We start from the raw sequence: 27969 nt of genomic DNA, 5'->3' as shown, positions 1-27969 counted from the left end.
ATAGGAAATCCCATGCGTTTTCCCCAAGCATCTGAACTAACTCTCACTCCGTGATAGTGATGAGAACAAATGGTTAAAAGCTTCAAATGAATAGCAAAAACCGATAACGATTATACAACCCGAAAAAAGTTGAAACACATACGAAAACAGTATCGAAATACGAAAATACTATTGATCACCGAAATCCTTTAGAGGGAGAAGGGGTGATCTTCTTCCAGAAAAATACCCTCATAAAATCTGAATTTCAGATCCCAAGTCTGGTTCATAATGACTAGACTTACTGCAAGATCAAGAAGAAAGAATATCTTGTAAATCCTTACTTTGCGCCTTAAAAAATTGAATATATCTATTTGATAATAAAGCGCACCTTCAAGATATTTTTTGAAAAATGTTATTTTTATTCTAAATACCCTTCAAATTGTTCTTGGTGCGTGCCAATGCTGATAAAAAAAACTTTTTAGAAACACGATATTTTTCATCCTTTTGCAACTTTTTGTTCAGGCAAAGGAAGTGACATACTAATTCACGAAAGTACTATGGAAGATGATCTGGAAGAAGAGGCCAGAGTGAAGCAGCACAGCACCACGTCGCAAGCCATTGCTGTTGGCAAGCAAATGAAGGCCAAATACACCCTTCTTACACATTTCAGTCAGAGATACGCTAAGCTGCCTATAATTGAAGACACTATGGACGAACATGTTGGAATTGCATTTGATAATATGACTGTAAGTTTTACGTTAAGGCTTTTGGTTGTCTTTACAGATGACAATCGAGCATGATATTGAAGGAAAGGGAATACAAGGGAAAGGTGATCCTTAATGCTTTATAAAAATGGGAGAAATACGGGATGAAGACAGCAAGAGAAGAATGCTTACAAAAAAATGCAAGGTGATTCCTTTCTTCAAACAATTTAGGTTAGTAAAATACGTTAAAATTTACATAATTTGGATACTCTTACGTTAAGAAAAACCCGAAGATTGAATCATTAGACCATGGCTGTCATATTAAAGAAAAAAGAAAGGCTAAGTAGCTTTTCAAACAGTTCGTGGAAACGAACTGTAAGTAAGGAGCGATGCGGCCCAATAATAACCGCTGACATTAAGGTCATCAATTTTAATAAAAATAGGGGAATACTCACTAAAAAGGAGTGTATGCTCTGGAATTACAACAGTACTCCTTGTGGCTAAGATAGAGCTAGTAAAATATGTTAAGTTATTTGTTGTGTGACTAACAGTAAGATAATTTTTACGGGTTCCTTTGGAAGTGGCGAGGCAAATTTAGGATTTTAACAAAAATTCCTCCATACTCCTTCCAGATGACTTTACAAGGTCACATTTGGACCAAACGTTGCTGTGTGCATTAAAATCACCCGTTATAATCAGTTCTTCATTAGCAGGAATTCTCTGTGATTGGTCATTAATATATGTCACTGTTGTTTCTATTTGCAATGTACACATTTACAATTTTAATTGTTGACCCATCTTTTTTAAATACACTACGACCAGTAATTTCAACTTTATAGTCTTGGGAATCCTGCAGGTCAATTTCCCACTCAATAAAATGTAAAGGCTTTTTCACACAAATATGCACTCCACCTTCTTTGCCTTCTCCCCTTTCTTTTCTTATCACACTATATCCTTTAAGAGTCAAATTTATATATGGTTGCAACCATGTCTCTTGTATGTATATTAGATCGATCTTATTTTCCTGACAATATTCTATAATAAAGTCTCTCTTCTTTTTCATGACTCACTGGGCATTCCATGATAAAATTTTAAGGTTAATTTTGGACATTTTCAAGTATCCCATTCAGCTTACAAACACTTGCGATTTTTTGCTGATTAAGACACCCTGACTCTAAACCTTCTACTAATCTGCAAAGTCTTTCAATTCGATCTGATAGTGATATGCTGGTCATTTTCATTAATTCTGCTTTGGGGAGTAAACCTATTACCATTTTTTCTGCATTTTCTTGTTTTGTAACTTTTCTTATTTGTTTAACAATGTCAGCTGATGCAGGTATGTTTGGTGCTAATCTTTGCAAATTCATCCTTTAGCTGCATCTGCATAGCTCTTATATGGTACTTGAGCCATCCTGTATCCCATTTGGTAAGTTTCTACCGCTTGAAGTATTTCACAATTTTGTTTCCTCAAAGGACAAGCAAATGATGTAGAGGCATGATTTCCTCTACAATTAGCACACAAATATGCCCTTGGTCTGTCTGGCGAGACATCACTTTTCGAAGGACATCTATCTGATAAATGTCTATCTGAAGAACGTTCCTTGGCTCTGAACTCCTTTTGCAGGTCATATTTCAGACATTAGTGATACTGCATGGTTCTACGATGTTAAACATGAGCTTCTCTTTTCCTCACACAGCACCAAATGTTGGGAGGTAACGTGTCATTTTCAAATATCACTATTATTGCAAAACTTTATGCTAGTTTTATTGTCTCGGTTGAAACTTTTCCGCCTTACTACTTCACGTGCAACCATTACACTTTGTAGACAGTCCATTATATCTTCTGTTGTCAGGTTAAGAGGAACTCCCTTCACAAATCCTCTCACAAGGAGCACTTTCATGTTACCATGATATGAATATTGAATATTTTATATTTTTGAATATTTGAATATTTTCATCAAATCAAAGTCAAACGGCAGAACTTCCCCTGTATTAATCACTTCTATTTCAACCTTAGTCATAAATTATTCTGCTGAGGGAAGATTCACATTTACAATCTTTCTTTTGGATGGCTTATCAATGTTCTATCTTTTTGTCTGAAGGAAAAAGGACTTATCACTATCTGCGGAAAGATCTCTTCTCTTACGGCCAAAATTCTAAATTTAACCCAGCCTGTTGTCTCTTGATTCCTATAACATCATATGGGTTTCCAACTGCCCTCATCTTATCATCACTTTCTTATGGCAATGGTGAAAATTGCTCTGTGCTTAATGGTGTAAATCTATTAGCTGCAGTCACAGTGTAACATTGGTGATTATGTACTGGTTCTTGTTGGATCACAGAGTTTTGCTCTTTGTTGGATCACAGAGTTTTGTTGGATCACAGAGTTTTGATCACAGAGTTCAAGCATAGGCATGGCTATGGGAAGGTTGACGCTGATGTTGATTATGCCAACCTATTGGTGGAGGTACATACTCTCCAGGACCCGGCTGGAAAGGCTAAGCCCAATTCATCATCACTGGCTTGCCATTATAACGAGGACTTATTGGCACAAATTGTCCCTGACCCCCCTTGGGGATCTGGCAAATCATTCATCTTCCCCAAATTCACTTCAGTTTATATTACACAATTGTCTAAAACTTTTAAAAAGGCAAAAGCCTCAATGAATTCTTAAGAATCACAAATACTTACAAAAAGATTGCAAATTTGAAGGAAAGATTTTACATCCAACCGTTAATCTTTTCTTCCTCTCATAAAAGTCTATTGGGAACAGGGTATACCGTTTGTCTTATTTCTGGATTTCCAATCACGGAACTGACTATCACACATGATGTAGTTAAATGGGAGTGAGCGCTTTTTCTCCCTTGTAATGGTTCGAAACCAACTGACCCTGAATATAAACTCCAGGGAAATACGGGCTCCATCTACCATTTGCATAATATCCTGTTTTATTCAATCTTAACGAGAATCTATTCTTTCTTAACGTGTATTTGAAGCGTCTAGTCAGACACTTTATTGAAATAGTAGAAACGAAATAGTCGACTTGTTTCTTTTTGTCAGACAATTCTCTGCATGGAAGATTTGTTTCCTTGGTGCAGGATTAGAAGTGGCAAATGCTACAGACCCAATGTTTCAGGATGCCTGCGCATAGAGCAGAAAATGTTTAGCTTAGAAAATTTTGGTTCAAATTTTTCTTTTGGTCTTGCTTTCTTTTGATTTTTTATTTTTTCTCATTAGAGCATAGATGTGTGAAGTACTGAATGAATACAGGGGTGACCATTGTAATAGCTATTGAAAATATTTCATGAGGTGATGAATGACCGGGAACTTTTAGGGTCAAGTCAACTGGGCCTTCGCGGGGGTGTGTCAGCTCCTTTAACCCTCTATGTTTATAAATGTAAGATACTATAACATGCTGATCATTGATATACGGTATTGGTTTTATGGTAGAAGGACTATAAGATGGAAGTACTAGATATAAGTATTGAAAAAGATAAAAGTACTTTTAGATTCTATGGCAGTTGTGTTTTTGAATTTTGACTTTAATTAGAGAAATTTTTAAATTCAGGAAAGTAATAATACACCATTTTTTCGGGGGGGGGGGAGAGTTTTCGGTAAGTTGCTGCACTTGCCGATTGTTAGATGGATAAAGCTTTCTTTTAGATTTTGTTGGCAACAAGTTTTCTGTTTAAGGTTTTCAGTATGATCAAGGCTGGGGATGAAATGTGTCAGATGCAACTTTAACCAAAAAAAGAGCATACAATTAGAAATCTAAAAATGCATCTATTTTTGTTTCAGTATATCTCCTTCTGGAGAGTCGCTATTCTGTAATTTTAACAAGAAAAACTTAAAAGGTACAAGATAAATAGAAAATTAGGAGATACGTTATTCTCATCACCGTAACTCTGATAGGGATTATATTTGATATTCCTTCTAAAGACGGTTAGATATTGTTGTGCCTTAGTAAACAGTATTTCTGAGGCGTGTACTCCTGTCCTAATGAGAATATATATCGAGATTGCGACCGTAGGCTACTTGTACAGCCTAGACAACTGTCCTTGAGAAAACTTACACTTAAAATTGCTTTGAACTGATACTGCCTTAATCGAATGCAATCCAGTAGCCACCTTACTTTGAGTCGCTTTGGAAAAGGCCATACGCCGCGATATAACCAAACGTAAATAATTAGCAAACTTCATTAGTTTAAATAGGGTGTTCAACAAGTTTTTCGTGAGGTAACAGAAATTAAACTTAAGCTAAATAAAAATACTTTTTTAAATAAGTATTTGGGGAAGTACTCACTCAATTCTTTATGTACAAATTTTATTTAACAATGATTTTACAAATTATATTATAAAACCAATTGCCAATACCAATGAACCTGTTATATAAAAACCTTTTAGATTAGCTGTTTAAACAAAAACAAGAATCGCATTAAAAATATATTCTTGATTTGAGTTAACCTGAATGAATTGCCTTGTTTCGTATTGTTTTTTCTTCAGGCCTGGTTGAACTACGTTGAATTAATGATTATGGGGCTGTTTTAATTTTGATTTCAGTTTTGAAGATCGTGTTTCATTGAAGTCTTATTTTATTAAAACGTGCTTTGCTGAGGACGGCCCTTGGATAAAGAGCCGAAATATTCATTTAAAGTTTAAACAGATTTCACTGTCTTAGGTTAAATCCCTATTGTTTTACCTGTTGTTTCTGTTTATAACTGAACGTGTAAAGCATGCTGGTAGGCAAACACCTCATTACTCCACAATTTTGTGTTTTGGGTACCTTCTTCCTCAAGATGTAGGAGGTTAATGCTCCCAGAAAAATAAATCAGCTATAAATCTCATTTCTCCAACGCTCTGGCCTATACTCTGGCTCTACTTGCTCATTTTTCTAGCTCTAATAAGAAAAAACGTCAGAATGCAATCAGAAAAACTTACTTTTAAGTTTGAATCACAACATAGAACTGAAAAACTGAAGCCAGAATCTTCTTCTGGCATTTACAAGGAGCGTGCCCCCTACGGTGACGTGACAACTTGAGAATGGCAGCTGCCACGAGGTAAAACAGCCCGCCAATTCAATAAGGAGTATATACCTTTTAGACTCGAAATCTTTACACGGTAGGAAACCGCCCTCTAGCCAGCCGAGTGAGCCACCGGTGGTAGATTTTCAACCTTAGCTCATTTGCAAATCGTTGAACGCCGTAAAATTCCCCAAGGAATAAGCTTCAGGGTCAAGAATAAATTATCAAAAAAAATAAAAGAACACTTATCTGATAAATAATTGGGGCCCCTCATCCCAACTGGTAAACACTTGTAGAAAGAATTATCCATCATCCAGTAGTCACTTTGCTTATTAAGAGAATATTTTGGCATAATCACTAAACCTAAAAGTTTGCTTTAGTTATCACTAATTATCATTATTCTATTTCTAACCAGGGCACAAGCACTTACCAACAGAGCCGGCCTTACTGGTGTGCGGAGCCTGGTGAAGCCGCCACTGCGTGGGACCTTTGACAAGGGCCTTTTTGAAACTGAAAACAAAAGAAAAGGACATTTATCTGATAATCAGGGCCAAAAGGCCCAAAAAAGGTTTTTTTTTTTTTTTACAGTTTTAGGGAGTTTTGACAGTTTTACAACCGCTGGCCCCGCTCCACATAAAGGTAGGCCCCACATCTGAAAACCTTAGCCGGACATTCCACAGCTTTTTTCTGTGAGGCCCCTCGCAAAGTCACAAAATCACTCACGTGATTGTTATTCGTAACATATTTGGCCCTGTTTGCGCGGGGCCCTGGTAGGTTCGGGACCCGGACCCCAAAGACCGACACTGCTTACCAATTGTAATGAATGGCTTAATTGGTAGTGTATATTGTTTTTATGTCAACGTTTTTAGAGTTTTCGTTTTGCATTCCCTTAAAATTTGATTTCCGTGTATTCTGATATTCCAGTTTTATATTCTGAAAATCTGTCGATTCGATGCTGATCAGATCGTAATTATTGATTCAACGACCCAAATTGAAATCAGATGATAGAATTGGTAATTCTAGGATGGACGATCCTAGGCAATTGGTAAAGCCAATCCTAGGCAGTCTGTTGGCAATTGGCAAACCCAAACTTTGGCAATCTTAGGATTACCAGATTGTCCTTAACAGTTTAAATTTCTTTGTCAATTTCAAAGTCTGATGGACAATGTAAATGCCACTGGAGCCAACTACCAGACAGCTACTTGAAAGTTTTCCTGAAGCAACTTTAGCAGGTCTAGGAATTTATGTGTATTGACGGTTTTATTTTTTTAGGTTTGTCCAAAAGATTTGCCTAAGCTCCACCTATTTGTACCACCTTTAAAACTCGTATATCATGAGTACTACAAAGGTATGGAGGAGAAAACTGCGAAAAAGTTGAAAAGCAAAGAGCTGATGAGTGAGAAAATTCAAGAATTAGAAAAAACAATGAAGACGAAAACTGGATTTCCAGAACATTGGGATGATAAATTGAATCCCAAGAACCAGGACAGTTTTTGAGAATTTTCCTTTTTTATAGTTATAATTATATTTTCTGTTTCACCAAACCATTGTGTTTTTGGTTGTTGTTTTTTCATAAAAAGTTTTAGATCATTCGAGCTTATTTCTTAATTGAAAAGCCCGAGAGTTCAGCAGAAAAAGCTGAAAAAACTAAAAATCTTACATCACAGAAAGCTCAACATGACTTTAATGCAAGCCAAATGACATGTATCGAAAGCTCGACAGAAAAAGATGAAAAAACTGAAAAGCTCAACATCACAGAAAGCTCAACATGACTTTAATGCGATCTGAATGAGATGTTTCGAGAACACATTAGAAAAAGCTGAAAAGCTTAACAGAAAATCCCAACATCACAGAAAGCTTTACGGCAGTTTAATGCAAGCCAAATGAGATGTGTCGAAAGCTTAACAGAAAAAGATGAAAAAACTGAAAAACTCAACAAAAAAGCTTGACATCACAGAAAGCTCAATATCGCTTGAATTAGAGTCAAATAAGATGTATCGAGAGCTCAATAGAAAAAGCTGAAAACCTCAATACCACAGAAAGCTCAACATCACTTTCATGCGAGCCAAATGAGAAAATATTGTAGATGCTATTTATTCTAAAAAAAAAAATCTACAAAATATTGGAGATTATATTGGAAGATGCTATAATTTTAGAGAAACTTTAATCAAACCCCGTTATAAGAAAGATGATAGGAATGATTTTAACGAAACAAGTTGGCATTACCAAGGAATTACAAGGTTTACTCTTATGTTCAACCCAAGGCATCATGTGCAATATCGTTGAGGATGCTCATTCGGTAGCGCCTGGAATTTCTATGAAAAGTAGTTTTCCACTGATTGATGTAGATTACGTTGCTGTCCAAACTTCCTTCCCTCTACCAAAAGTACCCATTCCTGTCCATCCATTCCTGTCCTACGGAAAAGAAAACTCAAATAAAATTCCAGGATCAGACTCAGTTCCGCCGACTGTGTCAAAAGTAGAAAGCGATAAGTGAACTCAGATAAGATAGAACACATTTTTTCTTGAGAATCTGTGAATATAGGTGAAAACGAGGGATGCAAAATAGACTGAAGTTTACGTAAGATTTATGGGAATCTCGAAAAATAGCCCGAAACATCTCAACACCCCGCGCCCCTCCCACTAAAAAGTTGTCAGACCGTAATGAAGACTGCAGCACTGGAATCTCCGCAGTCGAAAACTGTGCGTAGCAAGGTTACAGTCTCCCATCTTGAGCAACAAGGAAAATTACATTTTGCAGGGGAAACAGTGATTTGTCTCATTTTATTTCTTTTTTGCCTTAATTGAAAGGAAATCGATACACATAGTGTCTTTTGTAAGGAACAAAGTCTAATATTAAAAAAAAAGAATTTTTGACTAAACTATATCCTCATTCACAAGATGATATAACACACGTATTTCTAACAGGACGCCCGTATCTTGTAAAAAGTCACTTTTTTGGGGAATCACGTCATATTTGAGTGATGCCACTGCCTAACTCCCTGTGACTCGGTTTTTATAAGGTTCCACCACTGTGTGAGATATATACTAAATACCATTTACAATATTGATTCTGGAACCTATAGATTTTAAAAATAATTTTATAACTAAAAAGCGTGTTTCTTAAAATTTATTAGAATAGAATATTAGAGAGCTTCTTTTCCGACTATTTATGCCGTTATCTCCCCCGTAAATTAGCCTGCTTTATGCCAAATATTACAAGGACGACCTACCCGATTAGTAGAAGAGGAAATTGAGAGGAAACTGCATGTAATGAGGTCGTCGATTTTCGTGTTTTTCTTTGCTCTGAGCTCATGTTGCAAGATGTACATTGTCATAAAAAAAAACATTGTATTTAGAATTAGGTCAATGGCCTTTGATTGTCGTCCAGTTTAATTCTTTCGTGACCGACGGTACTTAACAGTCCCATTATGTAAAACCCTTCAGGCTCTCTCTCTAGAAATATCTCTCTCTCTCTATAAATCTGTTAATGTTGTACCATCAACTTCCAAGCATGAGAAATTTCTGGGTTTCTGATCCTGACTCGAGTGTCCCTTTTGTATCGTCAAAGATGTCGAGAAAATTCATAAGAGATTCTAAGAAACTTGCATGTCAGAGACAACATGACAACTGGCGAGAAAGACAGGCTTTTCAAGCTGGGACCGATGATTGACCTGCTAAACTTCCGCTTCAAGCAGTTAGCGAAGCCTGGAACTTACCTGAGTGTTGGCGGGTTCATCATTCTCTTCAAAGGACGTTCTATACTAAAGAAATATAACCCAATAAGGCCGATAAAAAGAGGTAAACTCCAAGCTTTCAAGGACGATTCAGGATTTAGACTTGGCGGTAGAGTTGTTCGACAAATGAATGAAGGTCTCAGTGGAAAAAAGCATTTAGTCATCTATGATAACTTCTTTTCGTCTATCTCCCTTCTAGAGCAACTTAGGGAAAAGAAGGAGCTTCCACTAAAATATTTTGGATCGACTGGTGTTTATAAATGGATGGATTCCAAAACTGTTCTATCTGCCTCAAACAACCATGGTAAAGAAGTAGCCTCTGTAAGGAGAAAGAACTAAGATGGGTCTACCTCCGTTATCGCAGACCCTCAAGTAGTAAACGATTATAGTGACCATATGTGGGGTGTGGACCATATGCTCAAGATATGAAATGTGTTCTCTAAAGCAAGTTGAGTCAAGAACGTTCTCGATTTGCTCCAAATTACATCAATGAATGGAATAATTGTTTTGCTGAGCATGATGAGTATCGTCAATGACAGAGTTGTAATTAACACTTTTTATCAGAGTCTTCCATTCTGAATAAACAATTCTTTCTTTTAGAACAAAATGACTTGCTCAGTGGCACTTCTCGGCCCTTCATCAAGCATTTGATCTGGTTGCTTTTCCTAGCGGGACCACGGAGTCGCGCCTTGAACAAATTTTTTCCTACTCGTTTTAGGAGGGTTTTATCAGCATACTCAAAATCAGCGTGTCGTTCTGGTCAGGAATCATATATTTTTCGTCAAGTTTGATCGAAAAATAACGGCTTGGTCGTGAAAGGGTTAAAGTTTTCTCACCTTTTCAACTTCTTATTGGCAGCAATAAAATTGGAAGCAGTTTGTTCAGCCTGAGGACAATACCGAAGATTAAGTGCAAAAACTCGAGAACAAGAGACATGACAATGACAACTGGCGAAAAATGACAAGGCAAAGGAGGAAAAATGCTAATGTTCTTTTCTGTTTGTTAGAAATACTATAAATAGAATCATAAATATAAATAGGACCGTTTAGTGTCTCCATAGGATTTCTTTTTGACAGTATTCTTTTTGTCTGGCTGAAAATTTGGTGGCTCAATTTGCTAACTTCATTACCCCCTAGTTTTGGGACATGTGGCTGGAACACAGCCGTTGGAACCGCTGTGTTCCAACGGCAAAAAAAAAAAAAAAACATTTTCGAATCTTGCCATAAGTAACAAGAAGATAAGACTGTATTAATAACATGGAAAAAGTCTGTTACGCAAATAGGAGTGTGCGGGTCTATTAAAGTGCACCAGTATGCTATAATTTCGTTGATTCTTTAAGTACTTTTCTTGGGATGTGCAGTTATCACATATTTGCACATAAGTAAACTGACAATTAAAGTATCTCTGATGAATTTGGCAGATTTTCTGTTCTTGTTGCTAATGCTCTTGCAGCTCCTTTATGATTGTATATTTTGGTTCCAATCAGCAATAATATTTTTTAACAAGAAAGATATGCCTGTTGAATGCACAGCAAGCACACCTAACAACCTCTCTTAGAATATGATAGATGATTAAAGTATCTAAAACCTCCTCAGACCATGACAGCACAAAGCATATAATCTAATTCCAATATAGTTTTTTGCAACTTTCGTTAATTTTTGGTGGTAAGAATTTGATTTCTGGCAATTTGTGGTAGAGTTTAAAGACCACACTGATGAAACATAAATATAATGTCTATACAGACATAACCTCTTTTACAAAATGGAGCCAACCCAGATATGAAATCAACCACAGGTTTTAAAGGGTACCACTATAAATTCCTTTAATTTGTATGTACCTTTTCACATGGCAGTATCTAAAGACCAAGTAAGCATGATTAAGTTTCTGTTAAAAAATGGAGCAAGCCCAAATACGAAGAAAGAATGATGGAAAAACATCTTTGGACGGCAATCTGGAAATTTCTCGGCTACTCACTAAAATTAAAATTATTTTTTTGTCTTTTTTAAATAAATATTTTGCAATTTATGACAGATTTATGCCCATGATAAAAATCTTTTTTGAGTTAAGTAGAATAGTTCAAGTATGTATCTAGTATTTTTTTCGAGTGGGGGATTACAAAAGAAAAACTTTATAAAACGCATAAAAAATCTTGTGTGTATGCATTTTTGTTACTTTTTTAGGAGTCGGACAAAAATTTCGGGGGGGGGGAGGGAGGGGTTCACACCCGGTAACCTCTCACCACTGGATACGGCCTTAGCTTAGTTTGTAGTTTTTAGCCCCACCACTCTTTTTCAGTGGACCTGTAGCATTAATGACAGGAATTTATCCTAATACAAAATTATACAAAACATAGAAAAAACAAACGTTTATTGTAAAACCAAAACAACAACAAAAATAAATCACAGAATGACTAGAAACGTGCGTATGATATTAATGAATCGTGCTCTCTTAATTATAATAATGAAAAAAAAACTGAGATCCCCCCAAAACATACTTCTAGAAAAAAAATACACCTGCAAGGATAACAACTTCTATTTGAAAGCAACCTTCAACTACGAGCCCCATATCTATAAACAACAGAAACTACGAGCCCTTCACCATAGAACAAAATGCGAGGACGAATTTATGACTCTGATATGCCGAGACTGCACTTTGAAGCCAAGCAAAAATGGGTGTGAGGATAAGTTCAGTTAAGACTATGATTACGGCTTTTGAGCCCCTAAAACTTGTAGGATGGAAAAGCGTAACAATAGTCTGCCAAGCCGATGCTGCAGAGAGCAGTAATTTTCAATATTTTTGGTCAATGCTTTCGAACGACGAATTCATTGATTAAGAACCAAGGAGTCGTATTTAGCACATCGTTTCTGTTAAGCCAAAAGGGCCTTATCTGACATTTCCAAACGTCTTAAATAATTGCCAAAAATCGTTTGATGAAGCACATTCAATTTGAGAATCAGCAGAGCAGTGTTATTTCAATCACATTTTGTTTCTCCTGATCCATATTACTCTACTGATCCTCCTTTTGAGAACAGCTTAGGAGACGGCTTGGTAATTACCTCAGACAAGTCGAAACGTCAGATAAGGCCTTTAGGTGTAACAACGACAACATATATGGTGTTTTCAATGTAGCTCTCTGGTATATTCTACTGGATGCAGTGGAGAATTAGCACATCAATCTATCTTACACATTATGTATATTTGTCAGACGAAACATATTTTTTGAGAAGAGGGGCTTTGTTGGTGATATTTTATTACTATCGAGAAGTGACTTTTCATCAGGTTCCCAGCACCGCTTGTGATGGCTCAGAACCCTTAATCGGGCTTAATCGGCAAGCGACCAAGCACATCAACAAGAATATTCCATGACTTCAATCTTGAACCTCATATTGAACGTTGAGAAATAATAAAACAAGGAAGTAACAACTTTGATAACGCTGTCGTTTCGGATGCTGATTTTGAATGTTGGCCGAGCTGTTACCATTAGCTCATTGTTTCAAATATTTTATCAATTAAAGTACAAAAAAAATTAACGTACGCTTGAGTGATTCAAAGAGCATTATGTGACATGCTAATATAAATAAAAATGAATATTTTACATTTCCAATAACGCAAAATTTCCTTTTACTTGTCGCCGGAAGTTGGAAATCGGAGCTTTTGGAACGATTTTTTTGTTCACAATTAACCGTCTCAGAAATCCTCAAGTGAGGACAAATGGTAACTAAAAGTTATATATCCAAAACTCGATTCTCAGGGGTTTTTTTTTGTTTTTGTTTTTTTTTGCTAATCTTTCGTCTGTTGCGCGTCCTTACGTGTAACTTGACTCTTGACACCGACACATTTCTGGTGCCGAGAAATAATATTTACTACGACCAATAAATCAAAACAAATACTCAAGTTAAACCAAATATTTAAAATAATAGACTGTAAAGTATTTTTTGAAATATTAGATTATTTAATAATTGAATATTTAACAATGTAACTTCAAGAAACCCTATTTATTAGGCTACGATTCATTCAACGTTCTGAGAAAAGGAGTTAAAAAGTGAAATAAATTGCAAATCTTTATCCCTTGATTATTCAAGAAGCCTAATTTAGTTAAGAGGCAGAAAGGGCCAAGATTTGAGCTAAATTTGTTCTTTATTTTGGTGTGCAACCCAATAACGAACATATTAGGACTTTATGGGTTTTACTTCAAGCTATCTGAACTTATATAATGTGAAGGAGGTAGAAGTTTTCAGAACATCAAAAGTGGATCTGAGATAAGTATTTGTTCGTCTTGGTTTTGTAAAGATTTTAGTGATGCTGTTGATAACTGTAGATAACTTTGCGGGAAATTTGTTGTAATTTTTCAATCCATTTCTAGGATTTCATGTTAGGACTGGTGCATGCGAACAGTATATGGTCAAGGGATGGGCAAATCCAAAGACTGGGCTGATAGGAGGTTCCTCCTACCAAATACTTTACGAAACGTAAAGAATACTTAGCGAATGAAATACATTGATTCAGGTATAGCGCATATACACGTATTCTACAGAACAATCTATTTTACAATTTGACCTCAAAAAGAGCACAGACTGCTTACTGAGGTTAATTTATCCAGATTTATGCATAAGAGTCAGAAGTCGGGAATTTGAAAGCTGATAATACTGTTAGTAAGAGGCCTAAGACCTTAGATCGGCCTGTCCCTCCAGAGACACCAGAACACCAAAAAGGAGCCGTAATCCTTCCCGTTGGTTTACTGCTGCCAACATATCCTCCATAGAGCTTGGATTGACCTGTGCAGAGTGGGTAAATCTGTCTATGCAGATAGGGAATACTGTTAGAATAATACAAGACATTTTGTGGTTCGGGTGATAAATTTAACGGTCTGGTTTTAAATTTTGATTTAGGGTTGTTGTCCTTGATGGTCCCCTTAAAATAGCAAAGTTCTCAGAAAACGAGTAAATGGTTCCTGATACTAGGATAATAACCATCCGTCATTGGAGGAGAGAAGGAAGTGTATTGGAACCTTCCAACTAAAACGAGCCTTTACTCATCTTTCATTTGATGAGATATTGTGGGTTATCTCATCCACCTCGTAGCTGTTTGTAAAAAATTACAAAACGTTTTCAGTATTCCTTTAGGGCGTTGTATTGATGGACAATTTAATGTGAAATAGGGATTTTGGGAAAATTTGAAAGGTGGATGGATTGTTAATTTTGCAATACGTTATAGTGGAATATTTTTAAATATTTTTTGTGCGTTTTTTATTTTGTGCGTTGATACTTCATATTATTTCTAATTGTGTCAGGTGTTGTATTTCTGCTTTTCATTATATTGGTACACTATATAACTATAGCCCATCGATTTTTCTACAAATAAATCTAAACATCCATCTATATGACCACACACGCCAATTCTCGCACATTATGCGTCATAAATCCTCCCAAAACAATTATCATGAAATTTATAAAGAGGCCAGCTGAATTCAAATGCCTTAAGAAGGGCAGAAGAGATGAGATTTAATGGCGAATGGCAAAAATCTTACTTTATATAGCAGTGCTTATACTAACTATTGAAAACTACCGAATACTATTTAAAATGCTGAAAATATTGTACCCTAAAGAAATATGTTAGAACCCGGAAAACATTGTACTTCACTAGAAATTTTATGTCTGTTATCACAAGTCTGTAAACACTTTATATCCATATTGCTATATTCAAGCGAATGTTGAAAGATAAACCAGGAACACAAGAATTGCATACAGGCTTTCGAGAATAACTGCCATAGAAATATTCTTAAGATTCACTGGCAGCAGAAAGTCACTAACATGGAAATTCGTCAAAGGACTGGCCAGCCGCTTGTTACGAATACTCTTCGGAAAAAACACTGATCCTATCTTGGACACGTGCTGCGAATAGACCAAAGTCGTCTCCCTAGCATAGCAAACAGCCGGGAACCCGACGGTAAGCGTAGAAGATATGGTCCAAAGAATATACTACGAAGTACACTAGACCGAGATAGGAAGATGACTGAAACCTCACTGACTCTTGAATGGGAGGATGTCATCGCAGTGTCAGCTATGCGTGATGAACGGAGAGGCTGTGTCGATGTCCTATGTGCCACAGATGGTACTGGAGGAACTAAGGTCTAAGGTAAGGTAACACAATAAATTCCCAATTACCAACTAAATTCCCTTAAACAAAGTATCAAAGTATCAAACATGCTGAAGCCTGACACTATGAACAGGTTGCACTGACTCAAATTATTCCCGCAGTTGAGTTCAAACTTGAAATGCCAAAATTTTCAGAAAAACTTTTACACATTTATTTACGAGTATACGGATTTTGAAAATCTTGGTTTCAAGTAAGGAGTATACAACCAGAGATTATAGAAATATCCCAATCTGGCCCCAATAAAATTACCCCAGCACATGAAATAATGTATGCTCCGGAGGGATTGTACCAAAGTCCTTACTGTACGTTACACACAGACTCACTATTGAGAGTCCTACTTTTCCTTGACCAGCCCACTTCTGCCCAGCGCTTAGTGCCTTCAATATACACCTGACGGTTGAATAAACCTGCAGCCAATGGAATTCTATAAGAAAAAGGGAAAATAAATATTGCTTTTTTTTTATCGAAATAAAATTTAAATGCAGTTTTAAAGACGAATGTATAAAATATACTATTTTATGACTACTCATGAATTTATTATATACTTATTTGTATGACTTATATATATGACTACTTTATAATATACTACTTTATGAATTTATTTTTTCATATTTTATTGCTTTTAAAGATTAAATACGGTTATAAATATGGTTTAAATTTTTTCTCTAATTCAGAATTTCCATTCCATAAATAAATTCGAAAACTTTTTACTTCTCCCTCTTCTCCGCTATGTATTTTTTATAAAATAACAGTTTTAGGTTCTCGAGTAATCAATAATGCGATTTCCAACTCTGAGTAAAAAAACACATTCGCAGTTTTTTCGAAAAAAAAAATCATTGATTAAAATTCAAAACCCAGATAAAACCGCCAAAACAGAGAGAAAAAAATAGTTTAAGGTTGATTTGTATTGCAGGAACACTTCTTTTTTTGCATCGATTCACATATCACACAGTTAAAAGTACATAAAGGTATGAGAGAATTCTTAAGATGAAGATATGATATTTATTTCCAAACAAATTATATTTTTATACAATCCTAAAAAAGCTTATTCCAGATTTGCCTCTCACTCACTCGAACTATCTGTCTTGGCTCTTTCTATAATTAGTCATGGCTTGATGCCCCCAACTACTTGATTTCAATTCAAATAGACCCAAAGAGACAAATTCAAATTTCAGGGTTAAAAAAAGGATAAAAACATAAAAATAAATTTAAACAAATAAAACTGGCTAAGGTTCATTCGCGAATTGTTCTGTGAAACCGCCTTTTTGTCATGGGGGCGAGTAAAAACATACTAAAAAAGAAGGAAAAGGGCAACACTTATTCAAATGATAAAAAGAGAAAAACTATCGGGATGTTTTTTTTTCGGTAATGTAGTGGAACAAAGTTTTTTTCATATCTGAAGGTAAAGCAACAAAGGGGGACAAAATGTGATCGGTCTGAGAAACCACCCAAGGCGGCAAAATCTGGGGAGGGGGTGTCTGTTGGGAAGAATGGTATCCGTGTGAGGGTTTGTTATTGTACTTTTTTTTTTACAAAACAGAGACACAACATAATTCTCCTACGTTTAAGCTTTAAAAACCTATCGTTTTTAAAAGGAGAAAATGTAGAACTTTGCCTTCATTGAAAATTATTCGCAGGGCTTTTTTGGATGGATTCGATTTTATCAGACTCTTCCTGAGAGATACTAGAGTGCCAAACTGAATAAGCATATTTAAGATAAGGGCAGACAGAAGAAGTATATATATTTAAGTTAAGGGTGGACCAAGGAAGTATATAGTAAGATATCCTTACAGAATAGGAAGAGGTACGCAATTTAATTAGGAGCTTAAGGTGGAAGATAGACGCATTGGCTATGTGGATAATATATTAAACATAAATATCCCACTTTAATTTAGAAGAAATTGTGACGGCAAATACTTTAAAAGAAGACAGAGAAATTTCAAAAGCAATAGAGTTAAAAAACAGGGGCGGGGATTTAAGGAAATATATTGGCATTTTCATGGATTTATAAGGGTTTACTCTCATGTCTGTGTCAGAGGTATCATGTGCAATATCACCGGGGATACTCATAGTGATGTTCATTACATTTAGCTGGAGAAAGCTTAGCCATATGAGGACACTGGAGGGATTGGGGGGAGCCTCCGTTTAGGTTAGTCTAATTCCTCCTCCGGAAAAAGCTGGAAAAAAGTGTCTTAAAAAGTTACAGTTCTAGCCAATTTGGGCAACTTGCAGATGGTTTCTTTACTTTTTCTTAAATTTTGCCTCAAGAGAGAGAAATAGTTTTTTTTCTGCGGATGAATTTGGATATATTGGCACAGCTTATATTGGCACATATTTTATTTTTATCATTTGGGGGGGGGGGGGTTCCTGAGCCATTAAAAAAGTAAATGTTATAGCATTTCCTAAGGCTACTAGCTCAACTAAACCCTCACATTATATAGGTATGTCTTTGCTTTCATTTTCCAGTAAGTTTGTAAAAAATTGCTAATAAAAACATAAGTTATTTACTGGACAATAGCATTCTAAATTCTTCTCAATATGGATTAATAAATGGAAAATCAACTGAACCACCAACATGTCAACTTTTACTAAATATAAATGACACGTTAGATAGCGGTCAACATGCCATGGCAATTTTTCTTGAAGTGTTCAAGGCGTTTGACACCATGAATCATTCTTTGCTTCTTCCTAAACTAAAGTCACGATAGATTTTTTTTTTTTTTTTTTTTTTTTTTTTTTTTTTTTTTTGCAGCTTATCTTTCTAGAAGATGACTTGAGTCTGCTGACAAACCCCGAAATATTGATACTTTCCGCATTAACTAAGAAGTACCGCAGGGACATGACCTTGGACCTATTTCTTCTTTTTATAAATGATTTCACCTAAAAGCGATTCCTCTTTGCAAAAAATAATATTTATTCATAGTGTACTACCGGTAACTTTTGCTTCTCACAGAGATCAGACATAGACATAGACATATTCTATTAAACTTACTCTTTTTAGCGCTAAAAGCACTAATACCGAGGGTTTTTACAAGTACGACCAAGTTAAATAACAAATACGACAACAAAAAATGAATAAAACCATATTGCTTTTCTTAGGATTTGTTGACCATTTCTGTAAAAACCGGGACGAAGGAATGCTCATCTATCAGTTCTTTTCCATAAATATTGAAAGTACGTTAATAACTGTATTTGATAGGTATTGTAATAATCTATTAGCTTTTAGTAACAAAAATGCCAATACATGTTTTTCTACACAAACTAGGTCAATCGTTTCAGATAGGTACTCTCTTCTTCTTTTTCAAATTGTTGGATTGCAATGGGTTGATCAGTTTAAAATACCCTTGTAATATTCCGGGTGAAAACTATGTCGTTTTATAAGTTCTATCTTAGCAAGTTTCCAGAAATACTGTAATGATATCACGCCTTTATCACTTTTCCCCAAAAAAACATTCATCCCTATTTTCTTTACTATATTACTATCTCGGCTTATAACTTTTCGTCCGTTTTAAATCTCTTCAAGCACTCTAAAATAAACAATAAGGATGTTTTAGAACTGATTCTAAGTCTTCATTAAAAATCTTTATGGTACTTGCGGTATTTTTTCTTGGGCCAACGTAATTTGATTTCTATTTCTAATATATGCTATAATTTTTTATATAATAAGCTGCCTCTGAATTTTTTGGGTCTTTCTCAACTAATCATAATTACCCAAAGACTCGTACATCAAACTTCTGGGGTAAAATTCGTCCAACATCGAGAGCGTGGTTCAGGATTCGTAATACTATGAATCCAGGCTATAAATCTATATTTTTTGGCCAGGCCAGAAAAAAACCAAATCCATAATCAATATGACAGACGTGTCTGTTGGAGGAGTAGTTGAAAAAACTATCTTCAGTTCATTCTGTAATAGAGCAATTCAGTGTTTTTTCTTGTCAGATGAATTAGTTTAAGTTGTATCTTGTCTATGTTGGCGTATTATCTGCAGCACTTAAGTGTTCTGCAAGTCATGGGCGTTGTCTACCATAATTACCCAAATACTCGCACATTAAACTTCTGGGGTAAAATTCGTCCAACATCGAGAGTGTGGTTCAGGATTCGTAATACTACGAATCCAGGCTAAAAATCCATATTTTTTGGCCAGGCTAGAAAAAAAAAACCAAATCCATAATCAATATGAAAGACGTCTGTTGGAGGAGTAGTTGAAAAAACTATCTCGAGTTCATTCTGTAATAGAGCAATTCAGTGTTTTTTCTTGTCAGATGAATTAGTTTAAGTTGTCTTTTGTCTATGTTGGCGTATTATCTGCAGCACTTAAGTGTTCTGCAAGTCATGGGCGTTGTCTACCATAATTACCCAAATACTCGTACATTAAACTTCTGGGGTAAAATTCGTCCAACATCGAGAGCGTGGTTCAGGATTCGTAATACTACGAATCCAGGCTAAAAATCAATATTTTTTGGCCAGGCTAGAAAAAAAAACCAAATCCATAATCAATATGACAGACGTCTGTTGGAGGAGTAGTTGAAAAAACTATCTCGAGTTCATTCTGTAATAGAGCAATTCAGTGTTTTTTCTTGTCAGATGAATTAGTTTAAGTTGTCTCTTGTCTATGTTGGTGTATTATCTGCAGCACTTAAGTGTTCTGCAAGTTATGGGCGTTGTCTACCAAGCTTGTAGGCATATATTTGAGTTTAAATAAAATGTTTTATTGTTTAGACTAGCTCATCCTAGTTCTTCGTCTAAAAGGGATATCCATCTAAACATCAATCATATAACAACTTTTTGTTATTCTATTTACTTAGTCCTTTCTTTAGATCCCAATTTACAATTGAAATTGACAGAGACCTTCATGGAAAAGTAAAAAATAATTTTTTAAGTACTCAAAAAAGCAAAAAATAAGAAAGAAAAAATATTTAGACTACCGAAGCTCCTACAAAGAGTGTAAGGGATAACAAAAATCAATAATCTGCTTAGCTTTTATTTGTGGAAGAACTATAGAGAAATTCCTTACTTGGAATCGCCAGGTTTGACAGTAGCAGAAAACAATCCCCAAACAGGTTTGTGGTCTGAGGTCACAATTTTTGGAACTGAGTCGTACTGTAAGCATCTAGCTTCAGTCCCAGGTTTTACTTTATAAAGAATTCTATCGGTATAGGCAGGTGTACGTTCTTTTGTACTTTCAAATTCATTTGTACCAGGAACGTATTTGTAAGTGGGTGGAAATGCAATGACTCCTTCTTCAAAACCTTTAAATGCTTCTCCTGAAAAAGAAATAAACAAGATTAATATTTTATTCTCAGGATGAAAGTTCAGGCTGGAGTTAAGCCAAAAAGACCATGGGAAATTGTTAAGACTGGAAAATCATACTCATACTCAACTCATACTCAGACTCATACTCATACTCAACTCATAAGACTGTTTTTCTCTCCCAGAGAAAACTCCAGCATCATCTACAACCTCCGAGTAAGACTGTCTATGCTTTTAAAATTTCTCTCTTGCACACTAGCCCCATCTTTTCTTCTTTTTTTGAAGAACTAAGCTTTTAATCAGCTCTTTTTAAGAGCTAAGTAGCTTTTAATAGCTATGAAGGCCATGGCACAGCACCATATTTTCCTAAGTTAGGCATAGACTTTAATTGACTCGAGAATATATGAAGGAAAAAAGTATACGGATTGGCCGATGTGTTGCTAAACATTAGCTAGTGCCACTAGACAAGCTACCTTAAAATTTCTTTGGATTATAATGATCTCTCTGACGACGGCTGGTTTCATTAATTCTAATTCTGCATTTGATTCTAATCTAGTAATCGAAAACTAAGTTCTGATTGTATCCAACTAATCGAAAATCCAACTGTGATTAATGTGTTCCTGTTTGTTTTTTATTTAGTTTTGACTTTTCATGTTTCTTTACAGCAATAACCAAATTTGTCAAATCCAAGAAGGAAGTTGAATATGGCAGCTTTGTGATAAAATCACACCCCCCCCCCCTCCCCTTTCAAGTGCTAAAGGGTGAGGGCAGAAGTGAGGATAAGAGTGGGAGGTTTTTCTACAGCACGAGTGTTGTTTCTTATTTGCTTATTTGGGATTGTTAAAAATAAAAAAAATGAACTTGAAATGGGAACCAAAGGCACACTGTTAAGAGAATCGGAAGCAAAATTTCTGTTCAGGTTAGGTTTGCCTGAACAGAAATTTAGAAAAATTTCTGTTCAGGTTTGCACAGTATTTCAGCATAAAAATTTCGTTTTAAATCAAATTGACACCTCTCTCCATCTAATTTTTGATGACGGTTTTTGAATAATATAGAAGTCTATTATTAATTCATTTTTTAATCCAAAGGGTTGAAATTGCAATCAAGACCGTCAAAATCAAAATAATGCCAATAAAAACAAAGGTCTTTTTACTCCCCCCCCCCTCACACCTCGTTTAAGGCAGAAAGGGGGGACTAAATGAGGGGATTTTTCATTTTTTGTGTCATTTCCAATCTTCCCGAGCATGATTTAGCAGGCCATACGATTTAAATCCAGAAAATAATACACAAACTAAAATTTAATTTTCTAGCCTAAAATCTAAATTTAATTTAATCTAAAAAATAACTTGAACTTCTGAAGAAGGGTCATTAGAATGCTCTAGTGCTCTAAAGCTCTAGTGCCCATTCGAAGTAGCGAAAAGGATTGTTCCTTATCAAAGTGGTGTTTCTTTAAACGAAACTTCGAGGATATAGCGGAATCACCAAGCATAGTGGAGTCACTGCTGTAGATCAACAATTAGTCGTATTTTATTCCGTTAGGCTTGGTTTGTATCTGCACATTACATACGTTTGGGTCTATACAGGCCCTTCTAATTGAAGGGGGGAGAAGACCAGCTACTTAGAGAAAAGAATCTCTTCTAAAAAACAAAACAAAAAACACCATACGCTCCTTCAGCTTTTGCATATAGACCCCTTAAATATATATAATTATTAAATAAAGAAAAAAGGAGAAGAAAAGAAAAGAAAGAAAGAGAAAAAAAATCCACTTACTTGGCTCCTGGTCGTAACAACCCTTCTTACCAACAATTGATTCCATTTACCAACACACCCAAAACCCTTGCATCTATCCAACGACAATTTTTTTTTCCCAATATACGGGGAAAAGCTATATTTGCATGTTACCTCGATACTACAATTTTCACATCATACTCTTTTACTGTCCATGCGGTGTGAGCAACTGCTATCATGAATTAAAAATTAATTAAATTGTTTGCTGCTTTATGAATTTTAATGTCGAAAAATGAATTTTATGAATTAAATGCTATTTAACAGCTTATAAAAAATTTTCAGCGTCTTCAATTATCTACGTCAGTACGGCTGGCTGATTAGTTCCAATTATGAGAACTACAAGTCCACTAGTCCACTAAGTACCAGAGGAAGTCTGCATTCCACTAATAAATTCCTAAATCTTGACCAAAACCACATCTCCAAGACTAAAGGGCTTATCTCACGCTCATTTCAAAATATCCACTGTGTGTCTAAACAGTCTGTGGATGATATTCATTCACTGCCTGAATTTGACCATACGCGTTTAACTCATATTTATGTGATCTGATTTATATATAATGAAACGTGAAATAGGCTAGGAAGAATGAAAACAGTGTTAAGTCAATACTTTTTGCAAAGAATGGTTTCCCCGGGGAAAGGAAAAAGTATCTGATGATTTCAAAAAAAAATATTTGAACATTTAGATCTCCTTATTACGGATTTATCTTATTTTCCTCGGGTCTCGTATGGAAGCTTCTGTAAGAGATCCCCCTTGCGTAAGGATGGACTAATGATGTACAATATCAAATAATGAACTGTCACAATGTGAGGGCTGTAGAGCTGAAGTATCCCCTGGCATATAATTTCACCCACCTCTGGAGTCCCCTCTTGTCTATCTTACTAGTTGTACCAATTTTAGTAACAAATTCTAAGAAGCTTCATTACCGTTTTTTAAAATTAGTTTGAGTTGATCGTTCAAAAGAAGTTGACTAGCCATATCCTCCCTAGGTTCTGAGACACAAGATTTCCAGCCAGAAGTAACACTCCTGATAACATCCTCACGTTGTGAAGCAAGGCGAAAATTCAAATCCCCGGCCCAGAAAACACAGTCATAGTTTGAAGTAACATCTAAAAAAAAAGATAAAGTAATTAGACAAGCTTCATTAGTTGAAACTCAAATGCAATTTGGCATTAAGCTTACAAATAAAAAGAAGAGACGTTACACCTAAACAACGTTCTTAAAAAAGAAAGGAAAAAACAAAAAACTAACGATAAGCAAAGGTCCGAGCCTACATTCACACTCTAAAAAAATTGGTGCCAGAAATCATTTTTTTCCTTTTGGTCATTAACTTTCTATAAAGTCGTTACCAGTGTCAACTCTCTTCTCGGATGATCTCGATTTCGAGCTGACATGCGAAGCACCACAAAGTAGGAAGCTAGCTGCACTCTTGTTCTTAGCTGTAATCAATTACGATCTACTATAAATTGAAGAGAGATTCAAATACGTTGACTATCTTCTCTCATATGTATATTGCAGAGAAATGAGATTCATGTCCCTAATTCAGTATTGAAACTAGGCGAACCCTTCTCCAACAACGTAGCAGCAATGGACGCTAAGCAATCGAGCTGCTTGCTAAGCGCGCATGTTGCCGGTCGGGTGAAAAGAGGCAATGGTGCAGTGTGTTCAAATGTTAGTTCGTGATGGCTTGGTTTCCCACAATCCCAGTTGAAAATTGTCTACACCACGAATATAAGCCCTATTGTGGAACCCATAAGTGCATAATACAGACTATCTGAACGAAGATAAGGTGGCGGTTAAAAAATGGGCGACAGAAAATATACTGAACCAGAAATATGCCACTTACGACAACACTCTTTTCCGTCCTAAATGTCCCAGTCCTATGTGATAAGAGTTTTTAATAAATAGGAAAATTTGGAGTATCCATCCTTTCCTCCAAAAGACATCGCTCACTACTTACTCCACCTGTAGTGATTATATGCAGGACACACCGCCATATGAGCTCTTTTGTGCTTTTTTGTGCATAGTTCTTTTGTGCTTTTATTGTCAGTTTAAAAAAAAATGACCAGTTTGTTTGTTTATTTTATTTGTAAAAAACTATGACGTTTAGTCAGGCTTTGGTCAAGAATAGGATTTTGTTTGGTTAATAAATTATTCTGATGTACTGTTTATTCAGCTCTTGGTGTTAACGCACGGGTATAAACACGGTATAAACTTGGCATAAACACGGAATACTTCACAGTTACATGGTGAAAACAGTTGACGAAACTACTTTGTCCATTTGACCATTCACATTAATCTTTTGCAAAATGAAATTTCATTATTTCGTGAGCTATTCGTTCATAATTCTGCAGTGGTGCTAAGAATTCAATCCAAACAATTCATTAGAAAGTCTACAGAATAATAGTCAAACCCCCCTTCTATAGAGAAGGGGGGATATATCTCAAAGATTGATCCAGAGAACCCTTTCCCTGGGAATCTTTAAAAATTTTGCCCAAAATTGGCCGTTCCAAGCCATCAGATCCCCGGGATGGCTTAGCAAACCCCCCCTAAAGAAAAGTGTGATATGTGTAAACCAATGTGCTATTCTATTTATTAGGGCCACAACACCAAATTAAAAAAAACAGGAAAGTTAAGTTTCATTGTACTCAAAAATCAGGGTTCTACAGACCTTCGTGGGTATATCATAGAAAACAAAACAAGAATCATGGTTGTAGCTCTGCTGCAACTTAGTAAAAAACAAACCACGGCCCATAGTAACCAAAAATGATTAAACGCGTTTTAATAAAAACTATAAAAATAAAAGCTGAATATATTCATTACAATTATGCTCAATACATCGCGTTACATTTACTACTGAGCCATATTTTCTGCTTTGACATATCTCGAATCGGAAATCCTATCCCTCGAATAATCTAAGTCTGTCCATGACATTTTCAATTTAAATGTATTGAATCCCGAATGCCTTTAATTACAATATAGTAAGATCTTATCAAGTGCAAAACGCAGAGTTTCGCTTCCTTCGATTGAAATTAAACTCGACTCGCCCTGCCTTTAACTTCATAAAAACAATTGAGCCAACAAAAGTGAAAAAAGTTTAAATTACGAAAGCAAAAAATATGGTGTCCTCTCTTTCTAATGTATTACCTCGATGTCGATTTCTGAGAGGAAGCACTTTTGGCAGCTCCAGACCAGTGGAAATGCGACGAATGTCAATAACTCGATCGGAGGCCCGCTCTGCATGCGCTGTTAGGTGAGAACAGATGAAAAGAAATGAAGTACCAAATATGGACAAACCAATTGCGACACCTCCTTTAGTTCGAAACTTGGTTCCTGTTCGGGTACTGAACGAGCTGTCTTCGGGAACTAAAAAATAATAATGAATCACCAGAATGAATACATTTCATTGAAAAGAGACATTATTAAGGTTCAGCAGCTATTAGATAAGTTGTATTCCACTTTACCTAGGGTAATGTAACGTTATGGAACGAGGCCAAGTCCCAAACTAGGGTATGGGAAATCATTTTTGACCTTCTAACTCCGCCATAAAAACTGTTGGGGTTCAGGAACGGATCTGAAATTAAATTAGGACCCACGAAGGTATTTTTGATTTTATAATCCTCATTTTTCCTGCTTTTAAGTCTTAAAATATCTTTTTTATATCTTAATAGGTCTGTCTTAATTAAACGAAAAAAACATGTTTTTCTTAATATCCAGCTCAACTCCTAATGAGCCCTCTTGTCAAGGCGTACATTACAAGTGAAGCAGAGAAAGACAATCTTGATTATTATTTTTGTTTCTTTTTCGAGGTAAAAACTGATTAAAATATATCTTTTCTCCGTCTGAAGTTTCAAATAGTGTTGCAACTGGGATAATTGGTCACGGTAAAATTGGGTATTATACTGTCATTTCACGGACCTATTTTACCTATTTTACGTAATATAGGTAATGTACCTACTTTACTGGAATATTACATATTTTACGACGCCTTGCAATTTTCAGAGTACAAAAGCGCGAAGAGGCTGGCAGAAAAAGGATTGAACATGATTTTGTTTTGCGTATAGCTGTGTTCCCCGGTTTAAAAGGCCGTCTGTTTGACTTAGGTCTCTTGTTATAAGAACGATAAAGTGTATTATAGTAGGCCTGTAGGTAATTATAATTTTAAAATGGTGAAATATTAACTGAAATAAAATTACATTAGTTCTCTGAACTGTTAAAGACAGAAAGGGCTAGAAGCAGGATTGACATATGACAAAGAAGAAAAAAAAATATATAGTCGAGAAAATGAGGATGATAAGCCAGCGGACAAAAAAGAAGTGGAAATTATAGAAGCAGATATTTCGTCTGGGACTTCCGCCTAGCTGTCTTCAATGTTCAAAAAAAGAGGAAAAACTAACCCTTTGGATTTAGCTCTAACTGAGCAGAAGAAAGACTGAATCAAACAAACCAAAAAACCAAGCCAAAATAAATGAAAGACTATTCACTAATTAGAATGGATAAGAATTATCTGCTTAGTGATTGACTTAGCTTGTCTACTGACCTAATTTTCATTAACAGTGTGTTCAGATGATCTTAATTTAAACTTGAATGCTTTAATTTTAAGTTAATGTAAACTGGGTTTATGGGAATATCTCCAGTATCTCTATTTAAAGTAAGGTCTCTATTTTGGGTCTTTTTTTAATTTCAATTACCTTCCTAAGAAAATGTGGGAAGCCATTTACTTCAAATAATAATGACTTATCAAAACAACTACATGATCTGAATTTTCTACAATATAGAGGGCCAAAGCAAAATAAATATCCTTATTTTAATTTTAAATTTTACATCTCGGAGAAATCTTGTATTCATGCCGTCGTTTCCCTGGGAATCGGTGTTTACCCCCCCCCCCCTCCCAGAAAACATCACCCTACGGAATATTCCCCCTCCCCCTTAGAAGATCCCCCCTGTTTTCCCCTCACATAATTCCAGATTTTCATTAGAAGGGAAACTGACATTTCTTCTCTCCTGTTTAAGTCAGGTTCAATCGTATTGAATTACCTATATTAAAAACCCATTAGGGTTCAATGTGCTAATATTTGTTCATTTATTTTTTCCAGAAATACTTCATGTGGAAGGAGTGATCGAATAAACTTTGGAGGGGGCTCAGTTATTTGGAAATTGAAAGTTCCGGTGCCCTTTTCTAAAATTTAGCCTGCTGTTCAATCAATTGCTACAAAATGAGTTGTTACTAACTGCAGTGTCTGAAGAAATTTTTATTCTAGTTTAACAACCCTTGTGTTTCAGCAGTTGGTTTTAAAAAATCTTCAGATAAATAAAGAATTAGCTCTAATGGAGAGA

At 35.6% G+C, this 27969-nt stretch overlaps 2 protein-coding genes across 5 annotated transcripts in view; one reads left to right on the top strand and one right to left on the bottom strand.

Annotated features, from left to right (window-relative positions):
* Positions 1–7241, top strand: part of RNaseZ (ribonuclease Z) — an 85598-nt gene extending 78357 nt beyond the window's left edge. The window contains exons 14-15 of the mRNA XM_089086292.1: positions 502–725; positions 6976–7241. Coding sequence (XP_088942418.1) covers positions 502–725; positions 6976–7200 — 449 coding nt within the window. The 3' untranslated portion in view covers positions 7201–7241. The remainder of the gene's footprint in view (positions 1–501; positions 726–6975) is intronic.
* Positions 7242–11800: 4559 nt separating this feature from the next.
* The window catches only part of INPP5E (Inositol-3-phosphate synthase), a 51369-nt gene continuing 35200 nt past the window's right edge, over positions 11801–27969 (bottom strand). For all 4 annotated transcript variants that reach the window (XM_089086543.1, XM_089086545.1, XM_089086546.1 and 1 more), the window contains exons 5-8: positions 25780–25998; positions 23559–23741; positions 20611–20860; positions 11801–16020 (exon numbers count right to left, since the gene is read on the bottom strand). In XM_089086543.1, coding sequence (XP_088942669.1) covers positions 15894–16020; positions 20611–20860; positions 23559–23741; positions 25780–25998 — 779 coding nt within the window. In that variant the 3' untranslated portion in view covers positions 11801–15893. The remainder of the gene's footprint in view (positions 16021–20610; positions 20861–23558; positions 23742–25779; positions 25999–27969) is intronic.

Source organism: Artemia sp. Qi Xiang Cuo, chromosome 3, assembly GCF_049724085.1.
Source record: "Artemia sp. Qi Xiang Cuo chromosome 3, ASM4972408v1, whole genome shotgun sequence".
In the NCBI taxonomy this organism is placed as follows: Eukaryota; Metazoa; Arthropoda; class Branchiopoda; order Anostraca; family Artemiidae; genus Artemia; species Artemia sp. Qi Xiang Cuo.
This window is presented reverse-complemented; position numbering and strand designations above follow the sequence as displayed.